A 27,723-nucleotide genomic window follows, 5' to 3' on the forward strand; every position below is an offset into this window, starting at 1 on the left:
TTCGGAATACCCAAGATACAATTCATAGATCATATGAAGCCCAAGAAGAAGGAAGACCAAAGGGTGGATGCTTTAGTGCTTCTTAGAAGGGGGAACAAAGTATTCACAAGAGGAAATATGGAGACAAAGTGTGAAACAGACTAAAGGAAAGGCCACCCAGAGGCTGCCCCACCTGGAGATCCAGTTTGACAAACTGGGACGCTCTTGTGGATGCCAGGAAGTGCTTGCTGACAGAAGCCTGATATGGCTATCTCCTGAGAGACTTTGCTAGAGCCTGACAAGTACAGAGGTGGATGCTCACAGCCAACCATTGGACTAAGCATGGGGAGTGTGGGGTCCCTGATAGAGGAGTTGGAGAAGGGACTGAAGGAGCTGAGGGGGTTTACAGCCCCATGGGGGGGAGCAACAATATCAATTGGCCAGAACCCCTGGAGTTCCTGGGGACTGGACCACCAGCCAATGAATACACATGGAGGGACCCATTGCTTCGGCTGTCTATGTGGCAGAGGATGGCCTTGGGACATTAGTGGGAGGAATGGCCCTTGGACCTGAGGCTGTTCAGTGCCCCAGTGTAGAGGAATGCCAGGGCAGGAAGGCGGAGTGGGTGGGGGAGCATCCTCATAGGGGGAGGGGCGATAGGGGGTTTCCGAAGTGGAGACCTAGAAAGGGGAAGACATTTGAAATCTAAATAAAGAAAATATCCAATTAAAAAAAAAAAAGAAGTAACCAATGATGGTGGGCAGGGATAAAATGAGGAACCAAAGAGCACCAAAACAAAAAACAAACAAACAAAAAAAGCCAGGCTATGTTTTGTAGAACAAGATAGGGTAGGAGGGGTGTCTATGCAGGCCCATGCGGAGGCATCCCTTCCCCCTGAGATACCAGCCATGCACTGTGTATGGTATAGAATAGAGTTTACTTGGGGCATGGGGAGGGGAGGAGAGGTGAGGCTGACCAGGGACATGTGAGGCACGGAAGGGGAGAGAGGGAGAAAGGTCTAGGGAAAGAGGGCAGAGAGTGCACGAGAGCAAGGAGGGTGCAAACAGCCTCTTTCATAGTAAGCCAGGCCTACCTGGCTGTTGCCAGGCAACTGTTGGGCGGAGCCTAGAAGAAATGCTAATATTACCTACACAGGTGAGACAGACCTCATGTGACTTCTGCCTTCAAACAGCTCAAAATTAAAATGGTGGATAGAAAAAACCCAGTCTTCTAAATTTCCCCAGATGGAACTGTTGACACTGAATGTACCTTTCAAATGCAGGCACTGTGAGAACGCCATGCCTCTCCTCTCCTTCTAACATATATATATGTCACATATATATCCTTCACAACTGCACGGTCACCAAGCAAGGACACTCTGAGAAATTGTCACTGTGGAGAGCCTTAGGAGAACTGGCAGCTAAATGTAATGAACTGTCCTGGATGGAGTCTTGGATAGAAAAGGAACATTGGTTAAAGAAGACGGGAACCTGAACACACTGTGTGGATGTGAGGGGCACAGTAAAGACATCACCGAGAGAAAAAGAAACAGCATGGACATGGACATGGTCAGGGCTATCTTCAAGAGCGTCCTGAGAGCAGCTGAGCTGAGAGACAGTCTGGGGGCCTGTGAGCATAGTGCATACTATAGAAGTCAGGGAGGCAAAGGGTCCACTGTGTGTGTGTGTGTGTGTGTGTGTGTGTGTGTGTGTGTGTGTGAGAGAGAGAGAGAGAGAGAGAGAGAGAGAGAGAGAGAGAGAAAGAGAGAGGGAGAGAGGGAGGGAGAGAAGGGACAAGGACCCTGGGGACCACCATGGACTTCCATGTGCAATCACACGTGCGTGTCAGTGATGGGCCTGAACTCATTTCACAAGTTCCTGAGGAAAGACGGCTTTTAGCCAACCACCAGAAATTCCTCTGTAGTCTAGCTTGAGCTCATTTCCGCCTGAGACTACCACTGTGAGCTTTAGTTCATGAGGTCTTAGTTGTGTTCACTAATTTTAACAAAAGTACTACACTGATGTAAGGGGTTAATTAATAATGGGATACTAAGCTTAAGGTATTACATTTTCTTTTCAGTTTTTATGTAAAGCATCTAAAAACACCTTTTTCTTAAATTTCAGTGTTCTGGTCTAAAGATCACTTTTTGCCATTTTATTCTGATTCCTTTGAGAAGTATTTTATGTCAGTATACACATAGGTGAATATATGTATGTGTATATATGTGTATGTATATATACATATATAATGTATATATTCCTATTCTGTTATTTAAACACAAAATGAAAAGTTATAGTATGTGAAGCTTACCCCTTCTTTAAAATATATTTAAAACATATCCCTATCCCCATGTATTTGGGTGGTTGAGGCAGGAGGATCACGAGAGAGACCAGCCTGAGTTATATAGCAAAACTTCCAAAGAAGTGAGAGTTGAGGAACTGGGAAGACAATGATTCACCATTTTTTAGCATTTAGTTTATATAGAAAAAATTTAATGTGTTTCTAGGTGAGGCTAGAGGAGAGTTGCTTTCTTTGGTCATTATCATCCCAATCAATATTTAATGAGCTTTAGTTTTCTAGATTGTCTAAAAAGTTATGTTCCTTATAGTTTTATGTTTGGATTATAATATAAACGGCAAAAATTTTTTAAATTTATTGGATTTTATACTCTTTAATATAAAACAATATTTAAATATTGCTAATGCTTTGTAAGTAAACAGTTGCTTGAATTTTGCCATTCTAAAGAACAAATGTTTGATGGTGTCTTTTTCTTTGAAGAGATGTGAAAGCTGGAAACATTCTTCTAGGAGAAGACGGCTCTGTGCAGATTGCAGGTAACTACAAGCAGGGCTGTGCTTTTGGAGGGCGTGTGAATGTGTATGAGCGTGCCACTGTGTGTGTATGTGTGTGAGCGTTTGAGTATTTGAGATGCATGCATGTGTTTTCACATTTGCCTCAGAGCGTCTGAGCATTCATGACAAGCAGCTTGCATGCCTGCCTAGCATCTGTGTGGGGGCCGGGGAGCCTCGTGCTCGTGTGGAACGGACTTTATCTACTGAACCACCACCTGGTTCACAGCAGTTCTTTGTATTTTGATTAATAGCCAGCAGAACCACATTATTTGTCGTTTATGTTTCCTCAGTATCTGATGATCCTGTTCTCAGGAGGTCTTTCTGTGTAAGCACCCTCTAAAGATGGCCTTTACCACTCAGGTATTTTCCTGGCCATTACTCATTGCTTCCTATTTTCCCACTCTTCACCTTCATTAGGTGTAGGGTCTTCTGATAGGGTTCTGTCTCAGAGCAGCCCATGCTTATTTAAAGGAGAAACAGGAATATTCTGGTGAGACATGATACAGGGTGATGGTTGGTTTTAGTTGTCAACTTACTCTAGAACCTGGGACAGAAGTCTTCATAAGTAATTATGTAGATCAGGTGGCCTATGTGATGTGTTTATAAAAATACAAAGAGAAGGGGGATGTATTCTATTGAGGTGTAGGTATGGGGGGAGGGGGTGCCTCAGTAGGGCCCATGCTGAGGCATCCCTTCTCTCTGAGGACCACACGATGGTATAGTATGAAGTTTATTCAGGGCATGGGGGGGGGGTGGAATTAAGAGGGTAGTAGAGGCAGAGAGAGAGGTGGGAGGATGGGAGGATGGGGAAGGGGGAAGAGAGGAGAGAAGAGGAATAGAGGAGAAGAAGCCAGCCATGAGTATGTGTGTGTGTGTTGCAGGGAGTGGGGAGAGAAGGGGGAAGGGGAGAGCAAGACAGCAAGGAGGGGGAGGGGGAGGGGGCAAACAGCCCCTTTTATAGTGGGTCAGGTAACTGTGGGGTGGAGCTTAGACAGAAGGCTAGTACTACGAACATGTGGGGATTTTCTGAATTAGGTTAATTGAACTGGACTGACTCACCATAAATGTGGGTGTCACCATTTTATGTGCTAGCTGCTGTGCTGAATGAAAGGAGAGCCAGTTGAGCACTAGCGGGAGTTTGGTCTTGACTAGAAACTGTGATCAGCTATTTCAGGTTCCTGTCACCTTGACTCCTAAATATGAGTGAGCTATAAACCTAGAATCACGAGGCAGGTAAACCCCTGTGTCCTTGAGTGGCTTTTTAAAATCACAGCATTAGGAAGGGATAACACAAGGGTGGCATGGAGTCTCTGCCTTTTAGAGAGCATAGTTCTGGGAGTTTTAGAGCCTAGGGATCAGACTGGAATTCACGTCTTCCCACAGATAGCTGTTTTGACCAAACAGTCTCCTTCTGTTTGGTTCCAGACTGCTACAATAATCAAGTGAATCAGGATAATATATTCAATTTTTTAAAAGATAATTTAGGCAAGTACCTTTTTTTTTTTTTTTTTTGGTTTTTTTGGATTTGTTTTTTTCGAGACAGGGTTTCTCTGCCTAACCCTGGCTGTCCTGGAACTTACTCTGTAGACCAGGCTGGTCTTGAACTCAGAAATCCGCCTGCCTCTGCCTCCCAGAGTGCTGGGATTACAGGCATGCGCCACCACCGCCCGGCTGTACCTTTAAATCCTGAAGTAAGGTAATATTTATCCAACATAAAGTTGAATCCTTTAACATTAACTTTCTATTTATCAAAAGATGTACTTTTCACTAAAGACAAGATGCAGAGTAGGGTAATTCCAGCATCAATATCCATGCAGTGGCATGTGTCTGAACCTGACTGGAGGAGGAGAGCAGAGGCGGGAGGCTCTCAAGGGCTCGCCTGCTAGCTGATCTATCCCAAACCACGAGCTTAAGGCTCAGTAAGAGACTGTGTCTCAAAAATGAGATGGACACACACAAACACACACACACACACACACACACACACAGACATAGTGACTGAGAACTCTATGCAACATCACAGACATGCACAGGTACTCACCCTTCCCTGTGCACACACATACATGTACTACACATGAAGATGGGAAAGATGCAAAGCAAACATTCCAAGCAGTCCAGGGTAAAGCCTTGAACAGGAAGCAGCTGCTAAATATCAAGTGACTGGCTTGACCACAACACCTGGCAAAGCCAATCTATGGGTGTGGAGCAGAAACACAGGATCTTAGACTGTTGGGAGAAATACGAGTCGCTGTAGTGACTTCATTAGAGTGGAGGATGTGCAGATGCAAACCTCGAGCTATCGTGTCTACTGTGTAGACTGTGCTTTCACATGGGCAGCAGTCATCTTCATCATGAGTTTAGACATCCCTAATACCTTTTACTAGTAGACAGTAAACATAAACTGTGGTTGGTTTTCACACCAGCATACCATGATGAAAATTCACACAACCATAGTTACCTAAAAAGCAAGCAGTCGTGAAATTATAATATGGGGAGATATGCTGAACACGAGGGCCTTTGTCTAGCTGTCTGTCCAGTGAACAGAGCTCTGATGTCTCTTCCCTTTCCCACACCTGTCCTGTTTCCAGACTTTACCAATAGTGTTTCTTCAGCTAAGTTAAAACGATTTTTTTGTTGTGTTGTAATGGAAAATTTACTGATGTTAACCATCTCTAAGTCTAAGGTTCTGTGGCTGTAAGAGATGCTGTATGCCTAAAACTACAACCCACAGATTCACATACAGCCCATTTTACACATTGATGTATCAGTGAATTGTCAAATTGTGTATCTTTTTGTCTATTTTGAAAAATGTTGCTATAAACTGTGCATAACTATCTCAGTCAGTTCCAGTTTCCATCCTTCTCCCCCTTCCTTCTCCCCCTCTCCTTTCTTCCCTTTTTCTTTCTCTCTTATTTTATGTAGCCCAGGCTAACATGAACTTCTGATTTCCTCCCATCTTCTGTACTAGGACTGTAGCCATGTGTTACCATGCCTGGCTTATTCTGGGTATGTCTTAGTAGAATTGGTGAATCATATGATGATTTTTACAGTAACTTTTTTTTAAAAAAAAGTATTGCACTATGTCATATAGTAATTTATTTTCATTTGTATCTGCAGTTCATAAGGGTTTCAATTTCTCAACATTTATAACAAAACTAATTTTCTAGGTTTTTTTTTAGACAGGGTTTTTATTTATTTTATTTTTTTATTTTGTATTTTTATTTTGTATTTTTCCCCCACTATATAGCTAGCCCTAGCTCCTGGAACTCACTATAGACCAGGATAGTCTGGGACTCATGGAGATCAGCTTGTCTCTGCTGAATTAAAGCTCTAGGGTTTTTTTGTTTTTTGTTTTTGTTTTTTTTTTTTTTGTCATCTAATTTATGTCAGTTTTATGAATTTGGCCTGTTCTTTTAAATGTGTTTTTTGTTGCTGCTGAATTGTAGACTCCACCCCACCCCACCCCACCCCACCCCTCTTTCCCCCTTAAAGACAGAATCTCGCTTTGTAGCCTATATTGGCTTCTGATTCTTTAGTACTGGAATACTGGAATGTAGTTATCCTTTGTATATTCTGGATATTAATACTTTTTCAGTTTTGATTTCAAATATATTCTCTTGATTGTGTATGTGTGTGTATGTATGTGTGTGTGTGTGTGTGTGTGTATGTGTGTGTGTGTAGGGGTGAGTTGGTTTCATAGGTTTTAGTCTAGGGCTAACTGGACCCATTGATTTGGATGGTAACCCTAACCTTGAGGCAAGCAGAATGAGAGCATGGTGAGAGCGCTTGGGAGGCGGGAGCTGCGTGTGGCTGTCAGGCAGCGGAGAGCAGTGAGAAGGGGCCTGCATCACGGGGTCCTTCCAGAGCATTGGCCACTCTTCTCCCAGTAGGCCCGGGCCTCCACACCCTCTCGCCAGCTGCTTTCATCTCTGACTCTGTACAGGGATTCGTCCATTGACACACTGAATCCTCAGGGCCAGCCTGTCCCAAAGCCTGCTGTTGGCAGCCAGTCCAGGGTGGTGACACCTGGGGGAGATTTCCTGTTCAGACCGGAATGACTGCTGTGCTGTCTGCTTTATTTCAGATTTCGGTGTTAGTGCATTTTTAGCCACTGGTGGTGACATTACCAGAAATAAAGTGAGAAAGACGTTTGTTGGCACCCCATGCTGGATGGCACCTGAAGTTATGGAACAGGTACTGTGGGTTTTGTGCTTTTGAAGTGGTTCAGGATTTTGTTGTTTTGTTTTGTTTTTTTTTAAAGATTTATTTATTATATGTAAGTACACTGTAGCTGTCTTCAGACACACCAGAAGAGGGCATCAGATCTCTTTAAGGATGGTTGTGAGCCACCATGTGGGTGCTGGGATTTGAACTCATAACCTTTGGAAGTGCTCTTACCCACTGAGCCATCTCTCCAGCCCCAGGATTTTGTTGTTAAACCAAGCCACTAACCTTAGTGCTTATGTTTGATTGATGTTCCATGTTAGATTCATGGATTGCATGTTTCTGTTGATTGGTTCAGAGCTTAGTCTAAGGAAAGATATTATTGCAGTACAAAGCAAACAACAAAAACTACACTCTACACAAGAAACTCAAGGCTATACCAAAGATAATCCAAGGAATAGGGAATAAAGAACGTCAAAAGTGTGTCTTAGTACAGACCAGATGCCCGGGTTGTTCACCTAGAGTTCTCACTGCTGGCGCTCTTCTTTTCCCGCTTGCACGGCAGCTGCTCCTGCAGCCTCTGTCATCTGCTTCACCGCAGTCAACACTGCTGATTTCAGCACTTGCTCTGCAGTCCTTGTCTCACCTCCCTCATGCATGAAGTGTTGAGCACGCAGCACTGTTCCCTTCCTGTGTACACTGTCTTCATGGGTCTCCTGCTGTCAGGCTGTTTCTCTGGCCTCTTTTGACCCATCTACTCCTTTTGTTTTGTTTTGTTTTGTTTTGTTTTTCAAGACACCTTTTCTCTGTGTAGTCCTGGCTGTCCTAGAACTCATTCTGTAGATCAGGCTGGCCTCAAACTCAGAGATCCTCTTGCCTCTAAAGACATGCGCCACCAGGCCTGGCTCTATCTCCTCTTGAATCTTCCTGTAGGATTTGGTAGGGTACATGGGTTATCCAGGCACAGGCTAGGACGGGGATCATGAGGTTGAGGCCAGCTTGGGGTATATAGCCAGATACCATCTCAAAAAAGAAAAGAAGACATTGTTTCCTAAGGTCATGTCCTAATGCTCTTTTCTTCTTGTGTGCATATATTCACTGATGGTCTCGTCCATGCTACCACATGTAAATGATTCCTAGATTACAAGCAAAGCAGTATATGTCTCAAGGCTCCAGGTTCTTTCAACACTGTATGGGATTTATTCATGAATGTCACAGATGTATTACCCTGATCTGTGTGGCAGAGAAGCTTGTGGACATGGAGAACATTGTCCATGAGGAAACCTTCCTTTGGAGACCCTCCTGCTGTACCAAAGGCAGAACAGCACACATATTGACCACTGAATTTAAATCTTGGACTACAAACTTTGGAGACCAACCTAACCTTCTCCTTTGTAGCTCGGTATGGAAGATTAAAAATGTGTGACTGTGATGTGATGGTGGCAGTGGAGATGGTAAGAGATCCAGCAGCTTGTTCTTGTCAACAACTTAAAAGCTAACCACAGGTAGTAATAATGATACCATTCCTAGCACACAGTTACATCAGTCAGGAGCCTGAGGCAGGAAAGAGAGAATTCCAGGCTAAACTGGCCTACATAATGAGATCTTGTTCTAAAACAAAAACAACCTCAGGACAAGGGAGATGGGAAAGGAAGGGGGGAAAGGTCAGTGAGGGGAAAGACATGGAAGGAAGAAAGAAAAAGTAATGCCATAGCACATTTCGAAAGAAGGAGGATTGTGGAAACCTTGGTCTAGATTGTTTGTTTAGTTTTGTTTTTGGTAAATAGAGTGTGCCTTCTCATTATCCAACTTAATGATAGTTTCATACTTTACTTTTTTTCTTTTTTTTTTTTTTTTCTGAGACAGGGTTTCTCTGTGTAGCCCTGGCTATACTGGAACTCACTCTGTAGACCAGGCTGGCCTCGAACTCAGAAATCCACCTGCCTCTGCCTCACAGAGTGCTGGGATTAAAGGTGGGTGCCACCACTGCCCGTCGTAGTTTCATACTTTTTTAAGTGCTTTATCATGAACATTTTTCTGTGTTTTCATATAGAATTAATAAGTACTGCTAATATCTGACTACAGTGATCTTAAATAAGCATACAGTTAATAGTTTACTGGGTTAAAGTTTATGAATGCATTTTGGTAGTGCACATTTATAGTCCTAGCACTTAAGAGACTGAAGTAGAAGAATCAAAAATTCAAGGCTAGCCTGGGCTGCACAGGGAGACTCCTCACTCCCGCCTACCCCGACCCCCAATTTTTCATGACACACTAGAACCTTTTGTAAGAGTGTTTTAGGCTGGTTAAAGTAATTGTGCACCTGTCTCTCCCTCCCATCTCCCCCAATCCCTTTCAGGTCCGAGGTTATGATTTTAAAGCTGATATCTGGAGTTTTGGAATCACGGCGATTGAACTGGCCACAGGGGCAGCTCCTTATCATAAATATCCACCAATGAAGGTGAGGCTCATAGTCAAGGTATCATTCCAGCTTGTGTCCCAGTGGCTCTCCAGAGCCTTTATGTTTGCCAGTCATACCTGTGGTTATTTGTTTTCCTAGAGTTTTTATGTGTATTATACCAAAATATAATCTTTCTAATAAAATTACCAACACAACCATTTTTACATTGTATTGTATAGAGAACAACCCAGGCTAAATCATTTTTGATTGTGTATTTAAGTGATAAGTATGATGTATAGCCATCACTGTACCCAGCCTCTTGGAATCAGAGCCATTGAACCCTTTTATTTAGTTCTTCGCAGACTGTACAGAATTGCTGCTCTGTGAGCACAGGGCTGTGGAGTCTAACTGCATTTGGTGTCTATTACCCGACCTCCTAGATTCTCGACTCCCCTGCCATTCATCAGCTCTGCTGCCAGTGTAACTAAGGCTGCAGGGGAGGCAGAGAGAATGCAAACTAAGAATGTGATCAGATGTAGGTTTGTTACTGAGAGGGACACTTTGTGACTTCTGTAACAGAAATTTCTGGAAGAGAAGGCTCTATACTATGAGAAATCAAGGAAAAACAGGGCAAGCAGTAGGTAAGGCTAAGGAGGCCATGCTGTCTTCTGCTGTGGTTTTTACATTTCTATTTTCACAGTAGTTTGGCAATGGAAGAACTATGTCTATGGACATGAAGAGATGAGCAACTGACAGCAGTTGACAGTGGGCACTGTGGGAATCCACCATCTATATATAGCTTTTAACTAATGTCCAGTACACGTGGGGCTCTGAACAAACTGTTTGTTGTGGTGCTGGGTTTTGAGCCCAGGGTCACACACATGCTAATAAAGTGCACATAGCTGACCTAGATGGTAACTTGTATGGTATGTCTGTGTACCTGTGTAAACCTGTGCGTGTGCGTGCATGTGCCTGTGTTTGTTTATACCCATGTATGTGTATGCTTTTAGAGATCAGAGGATGCTGTCAACTATGTTCCCCAGTCACTCTTACATTTTGAGACAGCGCTTCTCCTTGAAGCTCCTGGAGCTCGCTAGTTTTGCTGGACTGGCTGGCCAACAGGCCCCAAGAACTACCTCCCCGAAGTTCTACTTCCCTTTCCTAGCTGGGATCATGGACATAGACCACTACACCCAGCTTTTTTATGTGAGTTCTACAGATTGAACTCAGTTTCTGAGCTTAAATGGTCCAAGAAGCCTAAGAATTACATTTGTACACACAGCATTGTGTGTGTATTCTCTTTGTTTTCTGTCTTTCTTTCTTTTTTTTTTTTTTTTTTTTTTTTTGGTTTTTTGGTTTTTTGGATTTGTTTTTTTCGAGACAGGATTTCTCTGTGTAGCCCTGGCTGTCCTGGAATTCACTGTGTAGACCAGGCTGGCCTCAGAAATTCGCCTGCCTCTGCCTCCCAGAGTGCTGGGATTACAGGCGTGCACCACCACTGCCCGGCGGTGTGTATTCTTAAAATAAATGAATTACAAACATTAGAAACATTCATAAAGGTCATCTCCAGCCCCTAGATGTCAACTACTGGAAAGTAAAATCTGCTTGTGTGTTGGGAAGCTTTATCCATATTGAAAATTCTTCATATGTTCATACTGTACTGAAAAAATTTACAGGTTTATTGGTATACTTTTGTGGGCTACTTTATTAGGTTCCTGTATCTACCTCCCTTCCAACCCTCATTTCACCCTGATCCCTTCCATCCCCCCCCCATCCCCCGCCCCCAACACTAGGTAGGAGAGAAAGATGGTTAGAGGAGAAAGGGGTCATAGACCTCAGTAGACTACTTCCTGCTGCTTAGGGGCATTGAGTTCCTTGGGGCAAGTCCAATCTTTGATGTCAGGATATCCAATTTCTTCTTCTCTTCTCTTTGCTTAAGACCACTTGACAAACTGCAACAGCAAAAACCAGCAGCAGCAGGGAGAGCAGCAGCCTCCACAGGCTCTCTTGGAGTTCTCCCATTTATACACTCTCAAGAGTATCCAGAATTCCAATCATAAACATTTGCAGCTAGTAAAAATCACTTCCCTCCTAGAGTATGAGACAAATCATAGTTAGCAACTGTAGACAGTCCAAAGCAGCCCTATATCCCACATCTACGATTAAAACAAAAACATAGTCACATAACATCATTGGGTTTTTAAAGACGGCAAAATTCTTGCTACGCAGGTTTTAATGCTGACACTCCAGAACGATCCTCCTTCTTTGGAAACTGGTGTTCAAGATAAAGAAATGCTGAAAAAATATGGAAAATCATTTAGAAAAATGATTTCATTGTGCCTTCAAAAGGATCCAGAAAAAAGGTAAAATACTGGATAAACATGACATGTCTCTTCTGATGCTTAAACGGTCCAGGAAGCCTAAGAATTATATTTGTACACACAACATTGTGTGTCTATTCTTAAAATAAATGAATTAACAGATGTTAGAAACATTCATAAAGGCCATTTTACACAATTGGAAGGGATGGAGTTTATTTTCGTGTACTTACAAGTATATAATTATCTAAGTTGCCCAGATATTTCTTAATTTCTTAAAACTATGAAATTATTTGCCAATTTGGTATTAGTAAAAGGGCATGTTAATGGACAAGGTTTTCTTTTCTCAACCTTCACTTAAAATATAACTGCCACTTACAATTTAATAACAAAAGGACTGTAACAAATTCACATTTCATGTCAAATGATTTTACTTTTCATGTAGGAAAGATTTTAGTAATCAAAGTCTTATACTTTCCTCGTTGGCTTTACACACATTGAGTGTTAAGCAGCAGGCTTCTGACTGAGGTGTTGATGTGCCATGGTGTTGAACAGCGCTGTGGGTGATGTCACTGAGTAGAACCTTTTAGGTTTCAGGTCACCCTACCTCTAGTATAGAGGTGGAATTTCACTCTGAAATTCATTCACTGTACCTTGGGGCTGCGTTCCCATTGTGTCTTACTTTGTTTTCCTGTGTGTATCAGCTTCCCATATCCACCACCTCCACAGCCACAGATTCATCAGCTCCTGGATCCAAGGATCTCGTCAGACTATCCGAGCTCAGCATCACCAACCAGCCTTTTCTTTGTCCTCATTCCTTGAGCATCACCGTATACTTGGCACAGTTGCAGCTGTGCTTGTTAAGCTGGCGGTGGTATAAAGTGCAGGAGAGTTGTGTGGGTTGTACACAGATAGCATTCCCTTTAAATACAAGGGATTGATCAAGCATCAGAGCTTTGCTGTTGGCAGAGGGATCCTGGAGCAGTTCTCCTGGGATTCCACGAGCAGACTGTATATTCCACTACATTTCTTAATATTAAAAGTTACTTAATTCTGTTTTCTCTAAAGGTCAACAAAAGTAAAAGACTTTGACATCCTTGGTTATGTGTCTAGTATATGTAATGGGGCTTCAGAATTTACTGTTAGAAATATTGGAAAGGGTAAGGAAAACAGGCAGCCAAGTTCACATTTGTGTTTGTAGGATTTCTTTTGTTTTTCCAGCAGTGGATAAAACTGATAGAGAATTCCTTTGTTTCTGCCAAGCTAGCCAACAAATACCTAGAAGTAATAGGTAAAAATCCATCAAATGTAAAGATCCTTAGGTGCCAGAAATAGTGAAGACTACATAAATTACAGTAGAAAGTCTAACTAATCCAGCGGCCACCAGCAGAATACTACTCAGTCTGATGTTCTACAAGGTTTTGTTTTTGACTCTGATGCTGTGACTCTCAGAATTGGGACTGTGGGTCCACCTGGAGGAAATGTTCAGCTGAGTTCCTGCTTAGTGGACCATCAGAAAATATACTCCTTGAGGTTTTGCCTCTGTATATATGTACAGCACTTACCTACAAGAAGCCTCCCTTCTCAGTCATTTCCAAGAAGCAACAAAAATCTCTCATTGTTTTGACTTTATTTCCTAGAGATTGAGAGTCTGAATTTGTACTCACCACACTAAATGTGTAACTAGCACCTCTTAAGCATAGAAATACTGTTGTTAGGCAGCTACAGAAGTGCATGCCAACACCTGCCAATCCAGATCCCAGAGCTCCTGGCCCAACATGCCCAACTCAAGCTGCTGTCAGCTTCAAGCTGCAGCACACATGGCATGTGACAATGTAATAAGATGGGCTCCAGTTGGCATGCAGTAGCATTAGTTCTTTAAGAAGTTTGGATAATGCCTTGGTAGTTGAAAAGATTATAAATCTTCAAATTTATTAAAACCATAAATCAAAACCATGGGAAAAGACTTGACCAAAGAATCAAGCAAGACTTTTAGGACTGAAAGATTCAGATAAAATGTGTAGGGTGGACTCTTGATTTGCTCCTGATTGAATAAAGTGTGAAGAAAGAGATTAACAGTAACGAGGCTTGGGAGGTGGGCACCTTCTCCACCAAATGATCAAGGGTACAGACAGCATGATGAACTTGGAAGCTGTGTCGTAAGAAAGGCACATTGCTGGGTGAAGCTGTTCACCTCAGAGAGCCCCGAGCTGAGAAATGTGCTATAGAATACTCGGCCAGTATTTATCAGAAGTGTTAAGTGAAGAAAAAAGTTGAAAAGCATGACTGGCCAGAGTAATTGGACTTGGAGAATAGATGTGACAGGGGATGCCACGGTTACCTTGACAGAAAGGCCTGTGGCAACAGAAGAAATCAAAAAGAGCTGTAGTTTCTAGTTGGAGAGATTGTACTGGTGTTATTGATTAGCTTACTTCTTGATAACTATAATTTGGATACATAAAATGTTAACTTCATGGAGCTAGTGAAGAATATGAAAGAATTGTGTACTATCTTTTCAATTTTTTCATAAGTCAATATATATATGTTTCTGGGAAGTATAGAATTAAGCATGGTTTAAGTATTTTAAGTTCAAATAAAACAAAACACAATTCCATTAAACAGAAAAAATGAAATAAAACAACAAACTATTGACTGATTAACTATAGCAGATGTGTATCAACGTGTGAGGGCATGTTCCATGTAAGCATGCGTACACACATACACACATGCTGTGTGAGCATATGCCATGTGCCATCTCACTAAGTTTTCACAAGATCCATAGCACTTTCCGTTTTCTGCTTCACAAAAGGAAGAAACAGATCGGAGCATAACCAGCCTTGTGCAAAGTCTCCTGTAATAAAATGGATAACCTGTATATACAGTCACACGAATGTATGAGTGTAGACTTCTTAAGGAGAGACGAGTGAGAATGGAGAAGTGAAATTCAAATAACAGCTGAAATAAATTGTGTTAGCACAGGCCTTTCATCCTAGCATTAAGGAAGGACTAGGAGGATGAGAAGGTTAGTGATCATCTGTGGCAATTCAGCCAACTGTGAGGCTAGCCTTGGATACATGCGATCTATAGAAATAAAGTAGTAGTAGTATTAGTAGTAGTAGTAATCATCATCATCTAGAACGGGCTTTCTAGTTCTTCAATCCCCATGTTAAAAAACTGTCTGTTTCAGATTCCACCCAGCATACCTTCTCTCCTATGTGTGCACTCCTTGTGTGTAGCTTCAGCAGTCTCTGAACCCTAACCTGCCTGCAGGTACATGACTCTTCTCGACAGTAAGGCTGGAACAAGTAATGCTGAGTGAGAATAACTGTCAGTTCTCCAGGCAGGCGCATTTGTATTATTCAAGAGTGAACATGAAAGGAAGACTTTTTTATATATATAATAATTTAGACTTCACTCTTACAAAAATTTTACTTTAGAAAAAAGGAAATGGACCTAGAACAAAGAAATGAATAGTAAGATGCTATCTTTGGCAAAGAAGGCATTGCACCATTGAAATCTACCAAATGAAAAAAATAAGAATGTCACTGTTTAATTTCAGTTTATAGACATTTGTCATTTGCTCATTCCTATCTTTTAATTCAGAAGTAGTAGGTCTCAAACTTGAAGTTTAGTTGGAATTACCTGGGAAGGTTAAAGAACTACTAATACCTGGCTCTTGCTCCCAAATACTATGCTTTTGGTGAGAAATTGAAAATACCACCCAGGCATTCTAATACATAGTAGCGTTTAAGAGCAACTGTTCAGGCTGACGTTGTACTCAGAGGAACATGCTTACCAGGCTTGTGCAAGCTCCTTGATACACACCTTTCCTGAGCAGTGTTCTGTACCTCTTAGCTTTGAGAAATAGCATTGCTTAGCATTCCGTGGTATGTATGTGGTAAGTGTAGGTATGGTCTTTGAAGAGTAAATTCTTTATTTTTAGTGATCCTCTTTTAAAAGCTTGTAAAGTTGATAATGAAGAATTTACTCCAAACAAGATCATGCATGACTGAACTTAACTGAATTTGAGTTAAATTTCAAAAATTGAAAAAATTTTTCCTTTTTTTAAAAAACAGGAAATTGAGACATCTCTAAGAAGCCATAGTTGCCTTAAAATTAAACCTTCTGGACTGCTATGTAACAAGAACCAATTGATTGTTTTTCTTTCAGCTTAAATGCATTTTTATGCTTTGGTAAAACTTTTAGGTGGTTATTGTCTGACTCCTTAAAATGATACTGCTAAATAGCCAACATTGGGAGTCCCTAAGAATTCTCTGCTAGAAATAGTAATTTACTAATGAACTTCTCAAACATTCTGTTATCATGATTATCATTTTCTTAGCCCCACTAAACCCAGGGGCTCCCCTTTGTAGCCCTGGCTGACCTGGAACTCACTACGTAGACCAGGCTGGCTTCAAACTCAGAGATCCTCCTGCCTCTGCCTCCGGGTGCTGGAATTACAGGTACTACCTGGTCATTTGCCAGCACATTTCTGTTTGTGTTTTTGTTCTACTCAATGTCTTGAACCAAGATTATTTTCATGGTTAGCAGGTAAAGGAAAGTAGAATGTACTTTTAGTTAGCTGTCCAGGAAATAATTTCTCATTTTTGAAGATGGAAATTCACAATATGCTTGAAAACTAAAAAGTCTCCTTTCTGCTTTTAGACCAACAGCAGCAGAACTGTTAAGGCACAAGTTTTTCCAGAAAGCCAAGGTGGGCATCCCAGCTTTTGAGTGTGTGTGTTCATATGATGGTCCTCAGTTGCTCCCGCTGTGTTCCCAGTTGCATTTCCTAAGATGGTTACATTTGGAGGTGTGACGATAGAGAAAGTAATTACTAAAGGGGTTATGTATGTATTGGGAGCTGGAGTGAAGTGCCCTTCACATAAGCATGAGGGCATAAATCCGATCCCTAGACCCACAAACACGGTCAGGTGTGGAAACGTGCCTTATAATTCCTTACTGGGGAAGTGGCACAGATGGTCCCTGGAGCTCCTTGGCTAGTGAGACCCGGCTGATTGGTGAGCCTCACGTCTCAGGGAGAGATTTTATCTTAAAAAACAAGGTGGATACTGGGCATAGCACAGACACACACACACATGCACGCACGCACGCACGTACGCACGTCTGTATGCACAGGAACATTCCTTTTCTTATTGTAAAAGCAACCTATGAAGAGTCAGCTCTTCTCAAGGTTTAGTGCTAAGCTACGAAATGTCTCATATCCCAACTTAATGCATTAGTATATTTGGTTATGTAGGACTAAACAAAGATAAAGAATGTACAGAAAAGAGAGCTTTTCATAGAAAACGTTTCCTAGTACACACTGAAGGTTTGTCTCTAGGTGAAAAATAATGGACATGTCATATAAAAACCTTTGGCGTGGAAACCCCTTGTCTTTTCACAGTGCACAGTACTTACCACATATTAACTGTGACTGACATCTGTGTCACATAGCTCAATAAAAAGTTCTGATAACTGACTTTCTGAAACTGAATTTTCTTTTCTAGAATAAAGAATTTCTTCAAGAAAAAATACTACAGAGAGCACCAACCATTTCTGAAAGATCTAAAAAGGTAAGTGGGGTATTTAATTCAATTTTCTTGGATTGCTTAGAATATACTTGCAGGGATTTTGTTGTTTGTTTTGCATTTTCAAACTGGGTACTATTCTGTAAATAGAAGTGAGGTTCTTTATTTTTGGCTATTTTGAAGCATATATCCAATCGGCGAGCACCTGTCAGCTGTGTGCTCAGCCATTACTCTGCTGTCTGCAAGCATGCCAAAGCAGGCAGCGAGTCAGCTCAAGCCCTGTTTGAGTCTTCCCAGCTCTCCAGAGTGAGGTGGAGATTCTGTGTAGCAGTTACAGCTTGGGGTATAGGTCACATCACCTCCTGACTCAGGACATGTCATAACAAAGCACTGTGTTTCATGTGTGTCGTTTCTAAGAACGTTCATCGTTGAACATAAGGAATGCATTAAAGTTTCAGTTTGGACAAAATGCATGTTTGACGTTTCACCAAAATAAAATCTCTCATTTTCTTTGCTCTTCTCCCCTTAAGGGAGATTTAGCAAATGTGAAAGAAATGCTGTCCCATGAATTTCTGTTGATAGGCTGGAGGGGAAAGACGGAGATGCCCTGTTCCTGTGATGCGGTAGAAGGCCTGCCTGGGATGGTAGAACCATTCTGCTAGAAGCTCACTATGTATACATTTCACTTGTTGAGGTTCCTGCCTTTATCCAGAGGTTTATGGTCTCACTGCAGTCACTAAGAGCACCCCAGCTTGCCTTCTCCTCAGAGCTTTGCCATTCTGCAGACAGGATGCTTCTAGAGTGTTCCTGAGCAGCTTGCCTTTTCTGGAAAGAGGCCTTCCATTTTCCTTGGTCTTCTTCCCCTGTGTTTATCAACTGCTGTCACTCAGTTGGATCCCAGGCTTAGGGCACAGTCGGCTCATCCCAGGGGATTGACATCTGAGGAATGGACAGTTCAGAATGACTGGCCATTGGGGAAACCCTCTGTGCATTGCACCTCCTCCCTGTAGGTCATCAGTGGAGTACTTCCTAATAGAATTTTCTCTGACCACTGACCTACAGTGCTTCCTTCTGTAACATTCTTCTCTGACCACCTGACGTACAACGGTTCCTTCCCATAACTCTCTCTTCCATCATGTTCTGCTTTTCATTTTTGAAGAACTTTTCACCATCTAACACATGACAGCCTTTCTACATTATTAGAACAAAAGCTCACTTCACCACCACATCTCAGTAGGGTTGGGTCAGTTCTTTGTATCCAGTAAACATTTGGAAATAATTTGAATGCAGTTTTAAACCTCTATGCTTGTAATCACAGTAAGTCCTAACTGGAATTGTTTCGTGTCTGCACTGTGATTTCTTTAGGATTAGTGAACCCTGGTCTCCAAGGAAGCACAGCACAGGCTGGGGCTCACAGCACACACCTGTAACCGTGCGCCTTTAGGATTTTCGTGGCTGCAACAAAAGGGTTGGAAGCTCAGGCGTCATTGTGAGCAGCTGTGATATATACTGTGCCCACATAATGATTGCAGTTTGCTAATAAATCACAGATGCTTCTCCACACTCCAGTGCTTCCACTGTGATTTCATGAGAAGAGAAGGCATTTGGTAGCAGCTGCTACCAAGGGTTAGTGCTACATACCTCCAATTGTAGTACCTGAGACTGAGGCAGGGTGCTCACATGAGCTCAGGAGTTTGAGACTAGACTGAGCAGTGTACTGAGGCCTCATCTAAAAAGGTAGAAGGAAGGGAGGGAAGGAAGGAGGGTAGGAAGACAAGGAGAGATGAGCACCACACCATAAACATTTTTCTAGTTCCATGCTCCCTGGGGAGGCTGGCAGCTCCTAGTCAGCCACATCGCCAGTGCCACCGAAGCTCATTGTTCACTCGGGTAGGTGGAGCCAGTGTGTTTTCAGCTTGCCTTAAAAATATATGTATTGCTGCTGCTTCTTCGGGAAACACCAAATGGGGATGACGCCAGTGTAGCGGGAGGGCCCAGAGGAGCCGGGGGCCCAGGATTAGGAGGCCACAGTGGCTTCTGCGGAGGATTCGGCAGCGGTCTTAGGGGCAGGGGCCGTGGTCGAGGCTGTGGCTGTGGTTGAGGCCGCGGGGCTCGTGGAGGTGAAGCTGAAGACAAGGAGTGGATTCCTGTTACCAAGCTGGGCCTCCTGGTTAAGGACATGAAGATCAAGTCCTTGGAGATCTACCTGTTCTCCCTGCCCAATAAGGAGTCTGAGATGATTGACTTTTTTCTGGGCACATCCCTAAAGGATGAGGTTCTGAAAATAATGCCAGTGCAGAAGCAGACTCGGGCTGGCCAGAGGACCAGGTTCAAGGCATTCGTTGCTATTGGGGACTACAATGGTCACGTTGGTCTTGGTGTTAAATGCTCCAAGGAGGTCACCACTGCCCTTTGAGGGGCCATCATCTTGGCCAAGCTCTCCCATCGTCCCTGTGCGGAGAGGCTGCTGGGGAAACAAGATTGGCAAGCCTGTTCCATGCAAGGTGACAGGCCGCTGTGGCTCTGTGCTGGGGCGTCTCATCCCTGCCCCCAGAGGCACTGGCATTGTCTCTGCTCCTGTGCCCAAGAAGCTCCTGATGATGGCAGGTATAGACGACTGCTACACATCAGCCAGGGGCTGCACTGCCACCCTGGGCAACTTTGCCAAGGCCACCTTTGATGCCATCTCCAAGACCTACAGCTACCTGACCCCCGACCTCTGGAAAGAGATTGTTCACCAAGTCTCCTTATCAGGAATTCACTGATCATCTTGTGAAAACCCACACCAGAGTCTCTGTTCAGAGGACCCAGGCTCCAGCTGTGGCTACCACCTAGGGGTTTTTATACAAGAAAAATAAATGAATTAAGTCTGCTAAAAAAAAAAAAAATATATATATATATATATATATATATATATATATATATATATAAAGAATTATATATATCACATATTATATAAATATAAATATATATATATCATATATATAGCACATATAATATATAGCGTCCATGAATTAAAAAGTTGAAGCTGGGCATCTCGGTGCACCTCTTTAAACTCAATACTCTGAAGACAGGCAGGCCAATCAATGTCACAGCCTGGTCTAGACTACAAGTTCCAGGCTAGCCAGAGCTGCACAGTAAGGTCCTAACCCAAAAGAGGAAAAAATCATTGGTAAAAGAGTGGATGCTTTCCCTTGGGTTTGTCTGCAGTGTATTTGGAACTGTCTTTCCTTCCCTTTAAATGTCTTGGTATGTGAATATGTTAGATTTTTTTTTTCCTTATGTCCTAACATAGACAATATTGTTGGGGTTCAGGGTAAAGAGGATTGTGGTTAAAGTCTGGGTAGAGCAGATTGAGGGCTGGAGGATGTGACGTTTTAGGGACACGTGATCCAGTTACTATTTCATTTAGGTGATAGAGGGATGGGAATAGACTTGAGGCTCCTGTTGAGTGTGTACAAAGCTCTCTCTTAACCCACATGCCTTTCTCATTCAGGTCCGCAGAGTTCCTGGCTCCAGTGGCCGTCTCCATAAGACAGAGGATGGCGGCTGGGAGTGGAGTGACGATGAGTTTGATGAGGAGAGCGAGGAAGGAAAAGCCGCCATCTCTCAGCTCAGGGTAAGTCGCATTTGACAGTGTACGTAGACTCTAGAGTTGCCTCTGAGTCTTGTTATAGCTGGAGGAGCTAAAACAGAAAGAAGACAAGTGCCACAGTGGGATTTTCTACTTAATTATGTAGCAAATTCGAATGTCAGTCTCTCAATGTGATATCATTTAGGATATGTTAAAATAGAGGGGCAAACTGTCTGGACATAGAGTTAACAGGATGGCACTAATGGATGTAGGTGGCCTTTGCTACCCTGTGGCTTCTTCTTTCTTCCACCCTTTGAACCCACTAACACCAGTAAGGAAAACAAGGATAGAGAGGAAGGGAGCGAGTTCTCGGAATAAAGTCTGAAAGGGGGCGCTGTTATCATTAGACTACTTCCTGCTGGTTAGGGGTGTCAAGTTCCGTGGGGCAGGTTTGATTTTTCCCTGCCAGGATATCTGATTTCTTCAACCTACCAATAACAACCAACAAGGCCCCCTTGGGGGGCAGTGCTATAATTTATATACCCTCTGAAAAGTGCCCAGAATTCCAAAAGTCACACAATCGCAGAAACTATCTATAGCTGGCAAAGTCAAACCCCTTCTATAGCATGAAGCAAATACATTGTGGACAGTCTGAAGCAGTCATGTCACATCCTCGCACCAGATGAAGACAAAAGCACATTCTTATGTTTCTGTGTTTGTTTTGTTTTAAAGATGTATTTATTTATTTTCCATATGTGCGTACACTGCTGCTGTATTCAGACACACCAGAAGATGGCATTGGATCCCATTACAGATGGCTGTGAGCCACCATGTGTAGTGAACTCAGGACTCCTGGGAGAGCAGTCAGTGCTCTTAACTTCTGAGCCATCTCTCTATCCCTGTTTCTGTGTTTTTTAAAAAAAAACCAAAATTCCAAAATTCTCAATACAGCCAAACACTGTAGAAGAACTGTAACTAGAAGGCCTTGCAGCATACTGAGCTCTACTTGGAGAGCAATAGTGGACTTCCTTAGTTGGCATATACCTGGACATCTTGTGTGTACCCCTATGTGTGTGTGTATCTGTCTGTCTGTCTGTGTTTGTACATATGTTCTTGTGCTTGCGGTCTCTCTTCTGGAGTGGGTAAGTTTAATAATGGGTGTGTTTGCCTTATGGGATCTACTCTGATGGAGTTCTTAAGACCGCTTCATTTTTTTTTTTTTTTTGTTTTTGTTTTTTTTTTTTGAGACAGTTTATCTGCAGACCTGACTGTCCTGGAGATCTCTATGAGCCTTCTGGTCTCAGACTCATAGAGATAGAGATCCTCCTGCCTCTTCCTCCTCAGTGCTGGGATTAAAGGTGTACACACCGTGCCCAGTGTCCTTGGGACTCTTGATTGAGCAATACAGAATTTTTACTTATCTGGTAGGTTTTTTAAAGCATGATTCTTTTGTATAGCTAAGTTTTTTAAGGCCTTGTCAATGAAAATTGCTAAATATATATTAAGCATTAAGTTTAGAAAAGTCCTGACACAAATGGTCAACAATTTGTTTGTCTTCTAACTTTGGGTAGTTCCTGTTCTGCCCTTCATCTGCTGCACAGCCTCTCCAATCTGTCCCATGTCAGGTGCTGCAATAGTGCAGACGGTTATTCTTTTGCCTTTTGTGCCCCCACATAACTGTCTAATACCAGACATTTATGTATTGTTTCCCCTCTTATTTTATTTTCATGTTGCTATTTAGTTTTTGCTTTTAGTTTTTAAAAGATAAGTAACATAACTACAGACACTTTGTTAGGACTGACACTCTTGCTGCTTTCCTTTGCTTCAGTGTCTGTTGACACTGGCATTAGGCAAGGTGAATTTTGCCCATTGCTAACCAGTAATTCTGCGACTTGGAAGTAGACTGGTTTAGTCACCATGCAAGGTGGTGGGCTCCCTCAGTGTGTGTTCCCACATACACACTGCTGTGCTTTCTCCTCATCTCCCTGCTGCCGTCCTCCGTTGTCCTTCTCCAGCACAGCCCCTCTCTGCTTTCATGTGCACAGAGCCCACCTTAGTCTGCTTATCCGGGCTGTGTGCCACACTTTGTGTCCCTTCCTCTCTCCTCTCTGCCATCTCTTTCAGCCTAGATTCTTCATATAACAGAAAATGTGATTATATAATTTGTCTGAGTCTTGCTTATCAACTTCATCTACAGGTTCATTCATCTCTCTCTCTCTTTTTTTTTTAAATTTATTTTATGTGTATGAGTAAGGTATAACTGACACACCAGAAGAGGGCATCAGATCCCATTACAGATGGCTGTGAGCCAACATGTGGTTGCTGGGAATTGAACTCAGGACCTCTGGAGGAGCAGCCAGTGCTCTTAACTGCTGAGCCATCTCTCCAGCACTCATTCATCTCTTGAAAATAGAATGGAATCTCTTGAAAATGTTGATGGACTTCTTACCAGGTTCTGAGTCTTGGCTGTTGTAAGGCTGGCAGCTTTACACCTGGAAACCTACGCATCTGCGTGTTCTGGTTTACCTTTCTTCATGCATGTACATAGTTGTGCCACACTCAGCCATATGATTGTTCTCAGTTTCATTTTTGTTTTTATATTATTTATCTTGAGAATTTTTAAAATCAATTTAACAATTAGTATAGGAAATAGATTTGCTATGCATTTCTGTGTACACCTTATTCTGGCTGTCTTCACGACTGTGTTCTTGCTCCATCCCCTTCCTTGTCTCCAGGTCATGTCTTCCTGGTTCTCCTTCCTCCCTTCTAATATCTCCTGTTCTGTTTTCATGCCATGTGCATCTCATGATTTCCAACCCACCTCTGGCAAAATATCTTCTTCAACTCTTACAGTTCTCTTTCTAGACTCACTGAAAATACAAATACAAATGGAAGTTTAAATATAGGCACCTCCTATGCATTTGTCTCTTACGGAGTTGCTAGTCTCCATTCAACCTGATGACTTCCAGCTTTACTCATTTCCCTGCACACACCATGCTTTTGTTTTTCCTTATGGCTGAGTAAAATTCCATTGTATATTTGGCGCATTTATTTTATCCAATTTTCTGTTAATGGACATGTAGCTGTTGTAGATAGCACAGCAATAAACATGGATGTGCAAGAACATTTATAATGAATGGGACTTAGAAAATGTGTCAGTAACTAGCTTGAAGGCTTAGAGTTTTCTCTGTAATTGATCATAGGTACATAACGTGGTTATGATTAGTGAAAAGAGATTGGCTTTGGAGGATGACCTCTACTTCCTGGCAACTCAGACCATCTGGGTGTTTGCTTATAAACTAAATTTTCTTTTTGTTTGACTGTATTATATTCTATTCTGTTTGAGATCAGTGCAGGGGTGGGTGGGTAAGGGTGTGTGTCTCACTGTGTAGCTCTGGCTGGACTGGAACTCAGTTTGTAGACTAGGCTGGAGAGCTCTGCTCGCCTCAGCCTCCTGAGTGCTGGTGATACATGCATGAGTCCCCATGCCTGGCAGTAACTGTTAACTTGTAATACAGTAAGTATATTGATATGTTCAATATCGACTGCCTGGACAAAGACTAATGATGCCACAACAGCTTTCTCTTCTCAGAAAACTTAGATTCGAGTTAGTTTATGGATCAGAATGAACAGAGTGACGTGCAGTCAGCATTCCTTGCAGTTTCTTGGAATTCACTATTTGAAACTGACCACAAGTCCTCTTACCGTCTCAGTTAATAAGCATCTCTTTCTGTGTCTCTTTCAGTCTCCCCGAGTAAAAGACTCATTATCAAATTCTGAGGTAAGTAACTGGAGGTTATCAAGCTCCTGTTAAAATAGACATTTTATTTTGTTCTTAATCTTAGGCTTGTTCAACTAGTCTGTTTTTGTCTCTGTGTATCTCTGTGTAATTAAATGTTAATGAGGCATTCATTATACCAGCCAGACTTTACCTTGGCTTCCCTGCTGGCTGAGTTGTTTCTAGGTTTTGGCTGCTTGAAGTGGAAAGTGACAGGAAATCCTACAAACAGTGCCTTGTAGAGTGGACTGTTCTTCTTTCTACCAGAGGGACGTGCTTTCCTGGTCTATTGTGTTGTATATTCTTCCTTCTGGTAGCACCTTCTTTTTGAGTATGGTATGTGATTTAAAAACTTATATTTGCTCTTATTTTGTGGACATAGTATGCAGTTTACATGCATTACTACACACATGATTTATGTACTCAGAACTATCGTATATCTTTTTTTTTAATTATATAATTTTAATTATATATTTTTATTATATGTAAGTACACTGCACTGTCTCCAGACATGCCAGAAGAGGGCATCAGATCTCATTACAGATGGTTGTGAGCCACCCTGTGGTTGTTGGGATTTGAATTCAGGACCTTTGGAAGAGCAGTCCATGCTCTTAACTGCTGAGCCGTCTCTCCAGCCATATCGTATATATCTAAACGATTGACACTCGATACACTAGCTGACACATTTCCACTGCTGTGTGTTCCCATTTCTCACTCTCCTTACATGGCCTGGCATCATGCTCAGTCCCAGCAGTCCTTTAGCTAGTGAAAATTCATCAGGGGCTGAGGCTATGGCTTCGATGGTAGAATGTTTTCCAGCACAGCAGAAGCCTTGAGTTCTATCTCCTACATGAAACTAAGTGTGATGCATAGCCCTGTGATCCCAGCTCTTGGCGGGTAGCAGGATTAAAAGTTTAAGACTTTCTTGGCTACATAATGAGTTCAAAGTTAGCTTGGAGTACATTGAGACCTTGTTCTTCACCCCACCCTCTTAAAAGATTGGGAGGCAGAGGCAGGAGGCTCTCTTATTTTGAGGCCAGCCTGCCTTACAGAGTGAATTCCATGATATCCAGAGATATACAGAGAAACTGTCTTGTTGGGATAATCTTTGTGCACTAGGTAAAGGTTGTCTTTGCATTATTCAGATGTTGATTTCCTATCTATAGAGAGCTGAGAATGGACTTTGGTATTGTTATTCCAGTTGCTCAGTACCTGCATCATATTTTGTAATCACTCACCTCCCTCACCTTCTCATTGGTTTAATAAAGAGCTTACAGTCTTTAAGGCACTATAGGAAAGTCAGGACTTTTGGGCAGTGATAGGAACTGTAGGGAGAATTGAGAGGTGTGGAAGTTGCCAGCCAGAGAGGGAGGAAGACTGACAAACTGAGACATTGTGAGAGTTGGTGGCAAATGTGGACTAGTGTGGATGGGCTAGTGAAGTTGTAGGGACTAGTTGGGAAATGGCCTGAGCTAAGGCCTGAGCTATAATAAGTAATAATTGTCTCTGTGTCATTATTGGAAGCTGGCAGGTCAAGACAGTTGGCTGATACTGTGAAGGAAGGGTTGCTCTAGGACTCCTGTTTTGTTGTTGTTTTTTTTTTTTTTTTTAAAAATAAAAACAACAAAAAAAAACTCCTGTCACCATGAGCTGCATCCCTGCAGCTGACTGTGTGACTGTGTAACAGCTCCTGCTGTTCAGGGAGACTGGGACTGTGTAGGAGAAACCCCTCCGACTGGCCAGCTAGTAAAAGGGGGAAACTGTTAACTTCTGATTTAACCTGCCTTGATTAATTTCTCAAAAATTGAACAAGAATGTACTTTACAAATCACCGTGAATTTTTCCTTTTAGTTTTCCTACTCTTTCCCTAAAAGAGCATTTCCACGTGAATTTTTAATTAAAATAAATCTTTTTAAAAGATTATTTATTTATTTATTTGTATTTATGTGCATTGGTGTTTTGTCTGCATGTGTGTTTGTCTGTTAGGATGTTGGATCACCTGAAACTGGAGTTAGAGACAGTTAGGAATTGCCATGAGGTTGCTGAGAATTGAACCCAGATCTTTTGGAAGAGCAGCCAATGCTCTTTACCACTGAGTCACTTCTCCAGTCCTCCTTGTGAATTCTTATCTACCTGTATTCTCATACTGTTACATCATTTTTAACTTACTTGGAATAAGGTTAATATAACATAAAATCCACAGTTACAGTCATTTTCAGTTTGGTGACTGACATTGAATACATTCACTTCACAGTGCAATGATTGCTGGATCTGTCCTAAGAACTTTTCATGTTTTCTTTCTTTTTTTTTTTTGTTTTTGTTTTTGTTTTTTTGTTTTGTTTTGTTTTTGTTTTTTCGAGACAGGGTTTCTCTGTGTAGCCCTGGCTGTCCTTGAACTCACTCTGTAGACCAGGCTGGCCTCAAACTCAGAAATCCGCCTGCCTCTGCCTCCCAAGTGCTGGGATCAAAGGTATGCACCACCACTGCCCCAGCTTCCTGTTTTCAAGCTAACTCTATCCACTGGATTTTCCCACCTCTAGCTATAAACCTTATATTATACTTTCAATCACTCTAAGCTTGGTTATTCTGTGTGCTTCATATCAGTGGAGTCACAGTGTTTGTTCTTTCCTCACTGGCACAATGTCCTTATGGTGTATCCATGTTGTAGCAGTTCTCAGATGAAAGATCTGCAAGGCCAGACAGTTGAGGCGCTTGTGTCTTTTGAGTAGTGGATAGTGTGGTTATGACCGTCAGTGTGTAACACCTGCTCTCAGTCCTCTGAACCAGATGTCTCCAAGTAGAATTGCTGAATTGTGGGAATCCTGTTTATGTTTTCAACTTCTTTGGTTTGAGGCAAGGGCCTCAAACTCACAATCCCACTGCCTCAGCATCTAAGTACTGGGATTACGTGTGTGCCTCTGTGCTCTGGTGTTTTGTTTTCTGAAAGAGCTACTGTGTTGTTTTCTGTGTGGGTGCCGGGCTACTCTGCTTCCCTATAGCAGTGTTCTGAGATTTCAGATTTTCATATCTACTTTCCCTGACTCCTTCCTGCTTTTGGTTTGGTGACAGGCTCTCATAGCCCAGTGTGGCCTCCATCTCACTACTTAGCCGAGGCTGACCCAGACA

At 42.3% G+C, this 27,723-nt stretch overlaps 1 protein-coding gene and 1 pseudogene across 1 annotated transcript in view; both read left to right on the forward strand.

Annotated features, from left to right (window-relative positions):
* The window catches only part of Oxsr1 (oxidative stress responsive kinase 1), an 83,952-nt gene that overhangs the window by 42,959 nt on the left and 13,270 nt on the right, over positions 1 to 27,723 (forward strand). The window contains exons 5-12 of the mRNA XM_052187003.1: positions 2,758 to 2,813; positions 6,916 to 7,025; positions 9,355 to 9,456; positions 11,626 to 11,759; positions 16,380 to 16,428; positions 17,225 to 17,290; positions 20,742 to 20,864; positions 24,565 to 24,600. Of these exons, the coding sequence (XP_052042963.1) occupies positions 2,758 to 2,813; positions 6,916 to 7,025; positions 9,355 to 9,456; positions 11,626 to 11,759; positions 16,380 to 16,428; positions 17,225 to 17,290; positions 20,742 to 20,864; positions 24,565 to 24,600 (676 nt within the window). The remainder of the gene's footprint in view (positions 1 to 2,757; positions 2,814 to 6,915; positions 7,026 to 9,354; positions 9,457 to 11,625; positions 11,760 to 16,379; positions 16,429 to 17,224; positions 17,291 to 20,741; positions 20,865 to 24,564; positions 24,601 to 27,723) is intronic.
* On the forward strand, positions 17,848 to 20,124 carry LOC127689478 (40S ribosomal protein S2-like; annotated as a pseudogene).

The sequence above is a fragment of the Apodemus sylvaticus genome, chromosome 7, assembly GCF_947179515.1.
Source record: "Apodemus sylvaticus chromosome 7, mApoSyl1.1, whole genome shotgun sequence".
Taxonomy (NCBI): Eukaryota; Metazoa; Chordata; class Mammalia; order Rodentia; family Muridae; genus Apodemus; species Apodemus sylvaticus.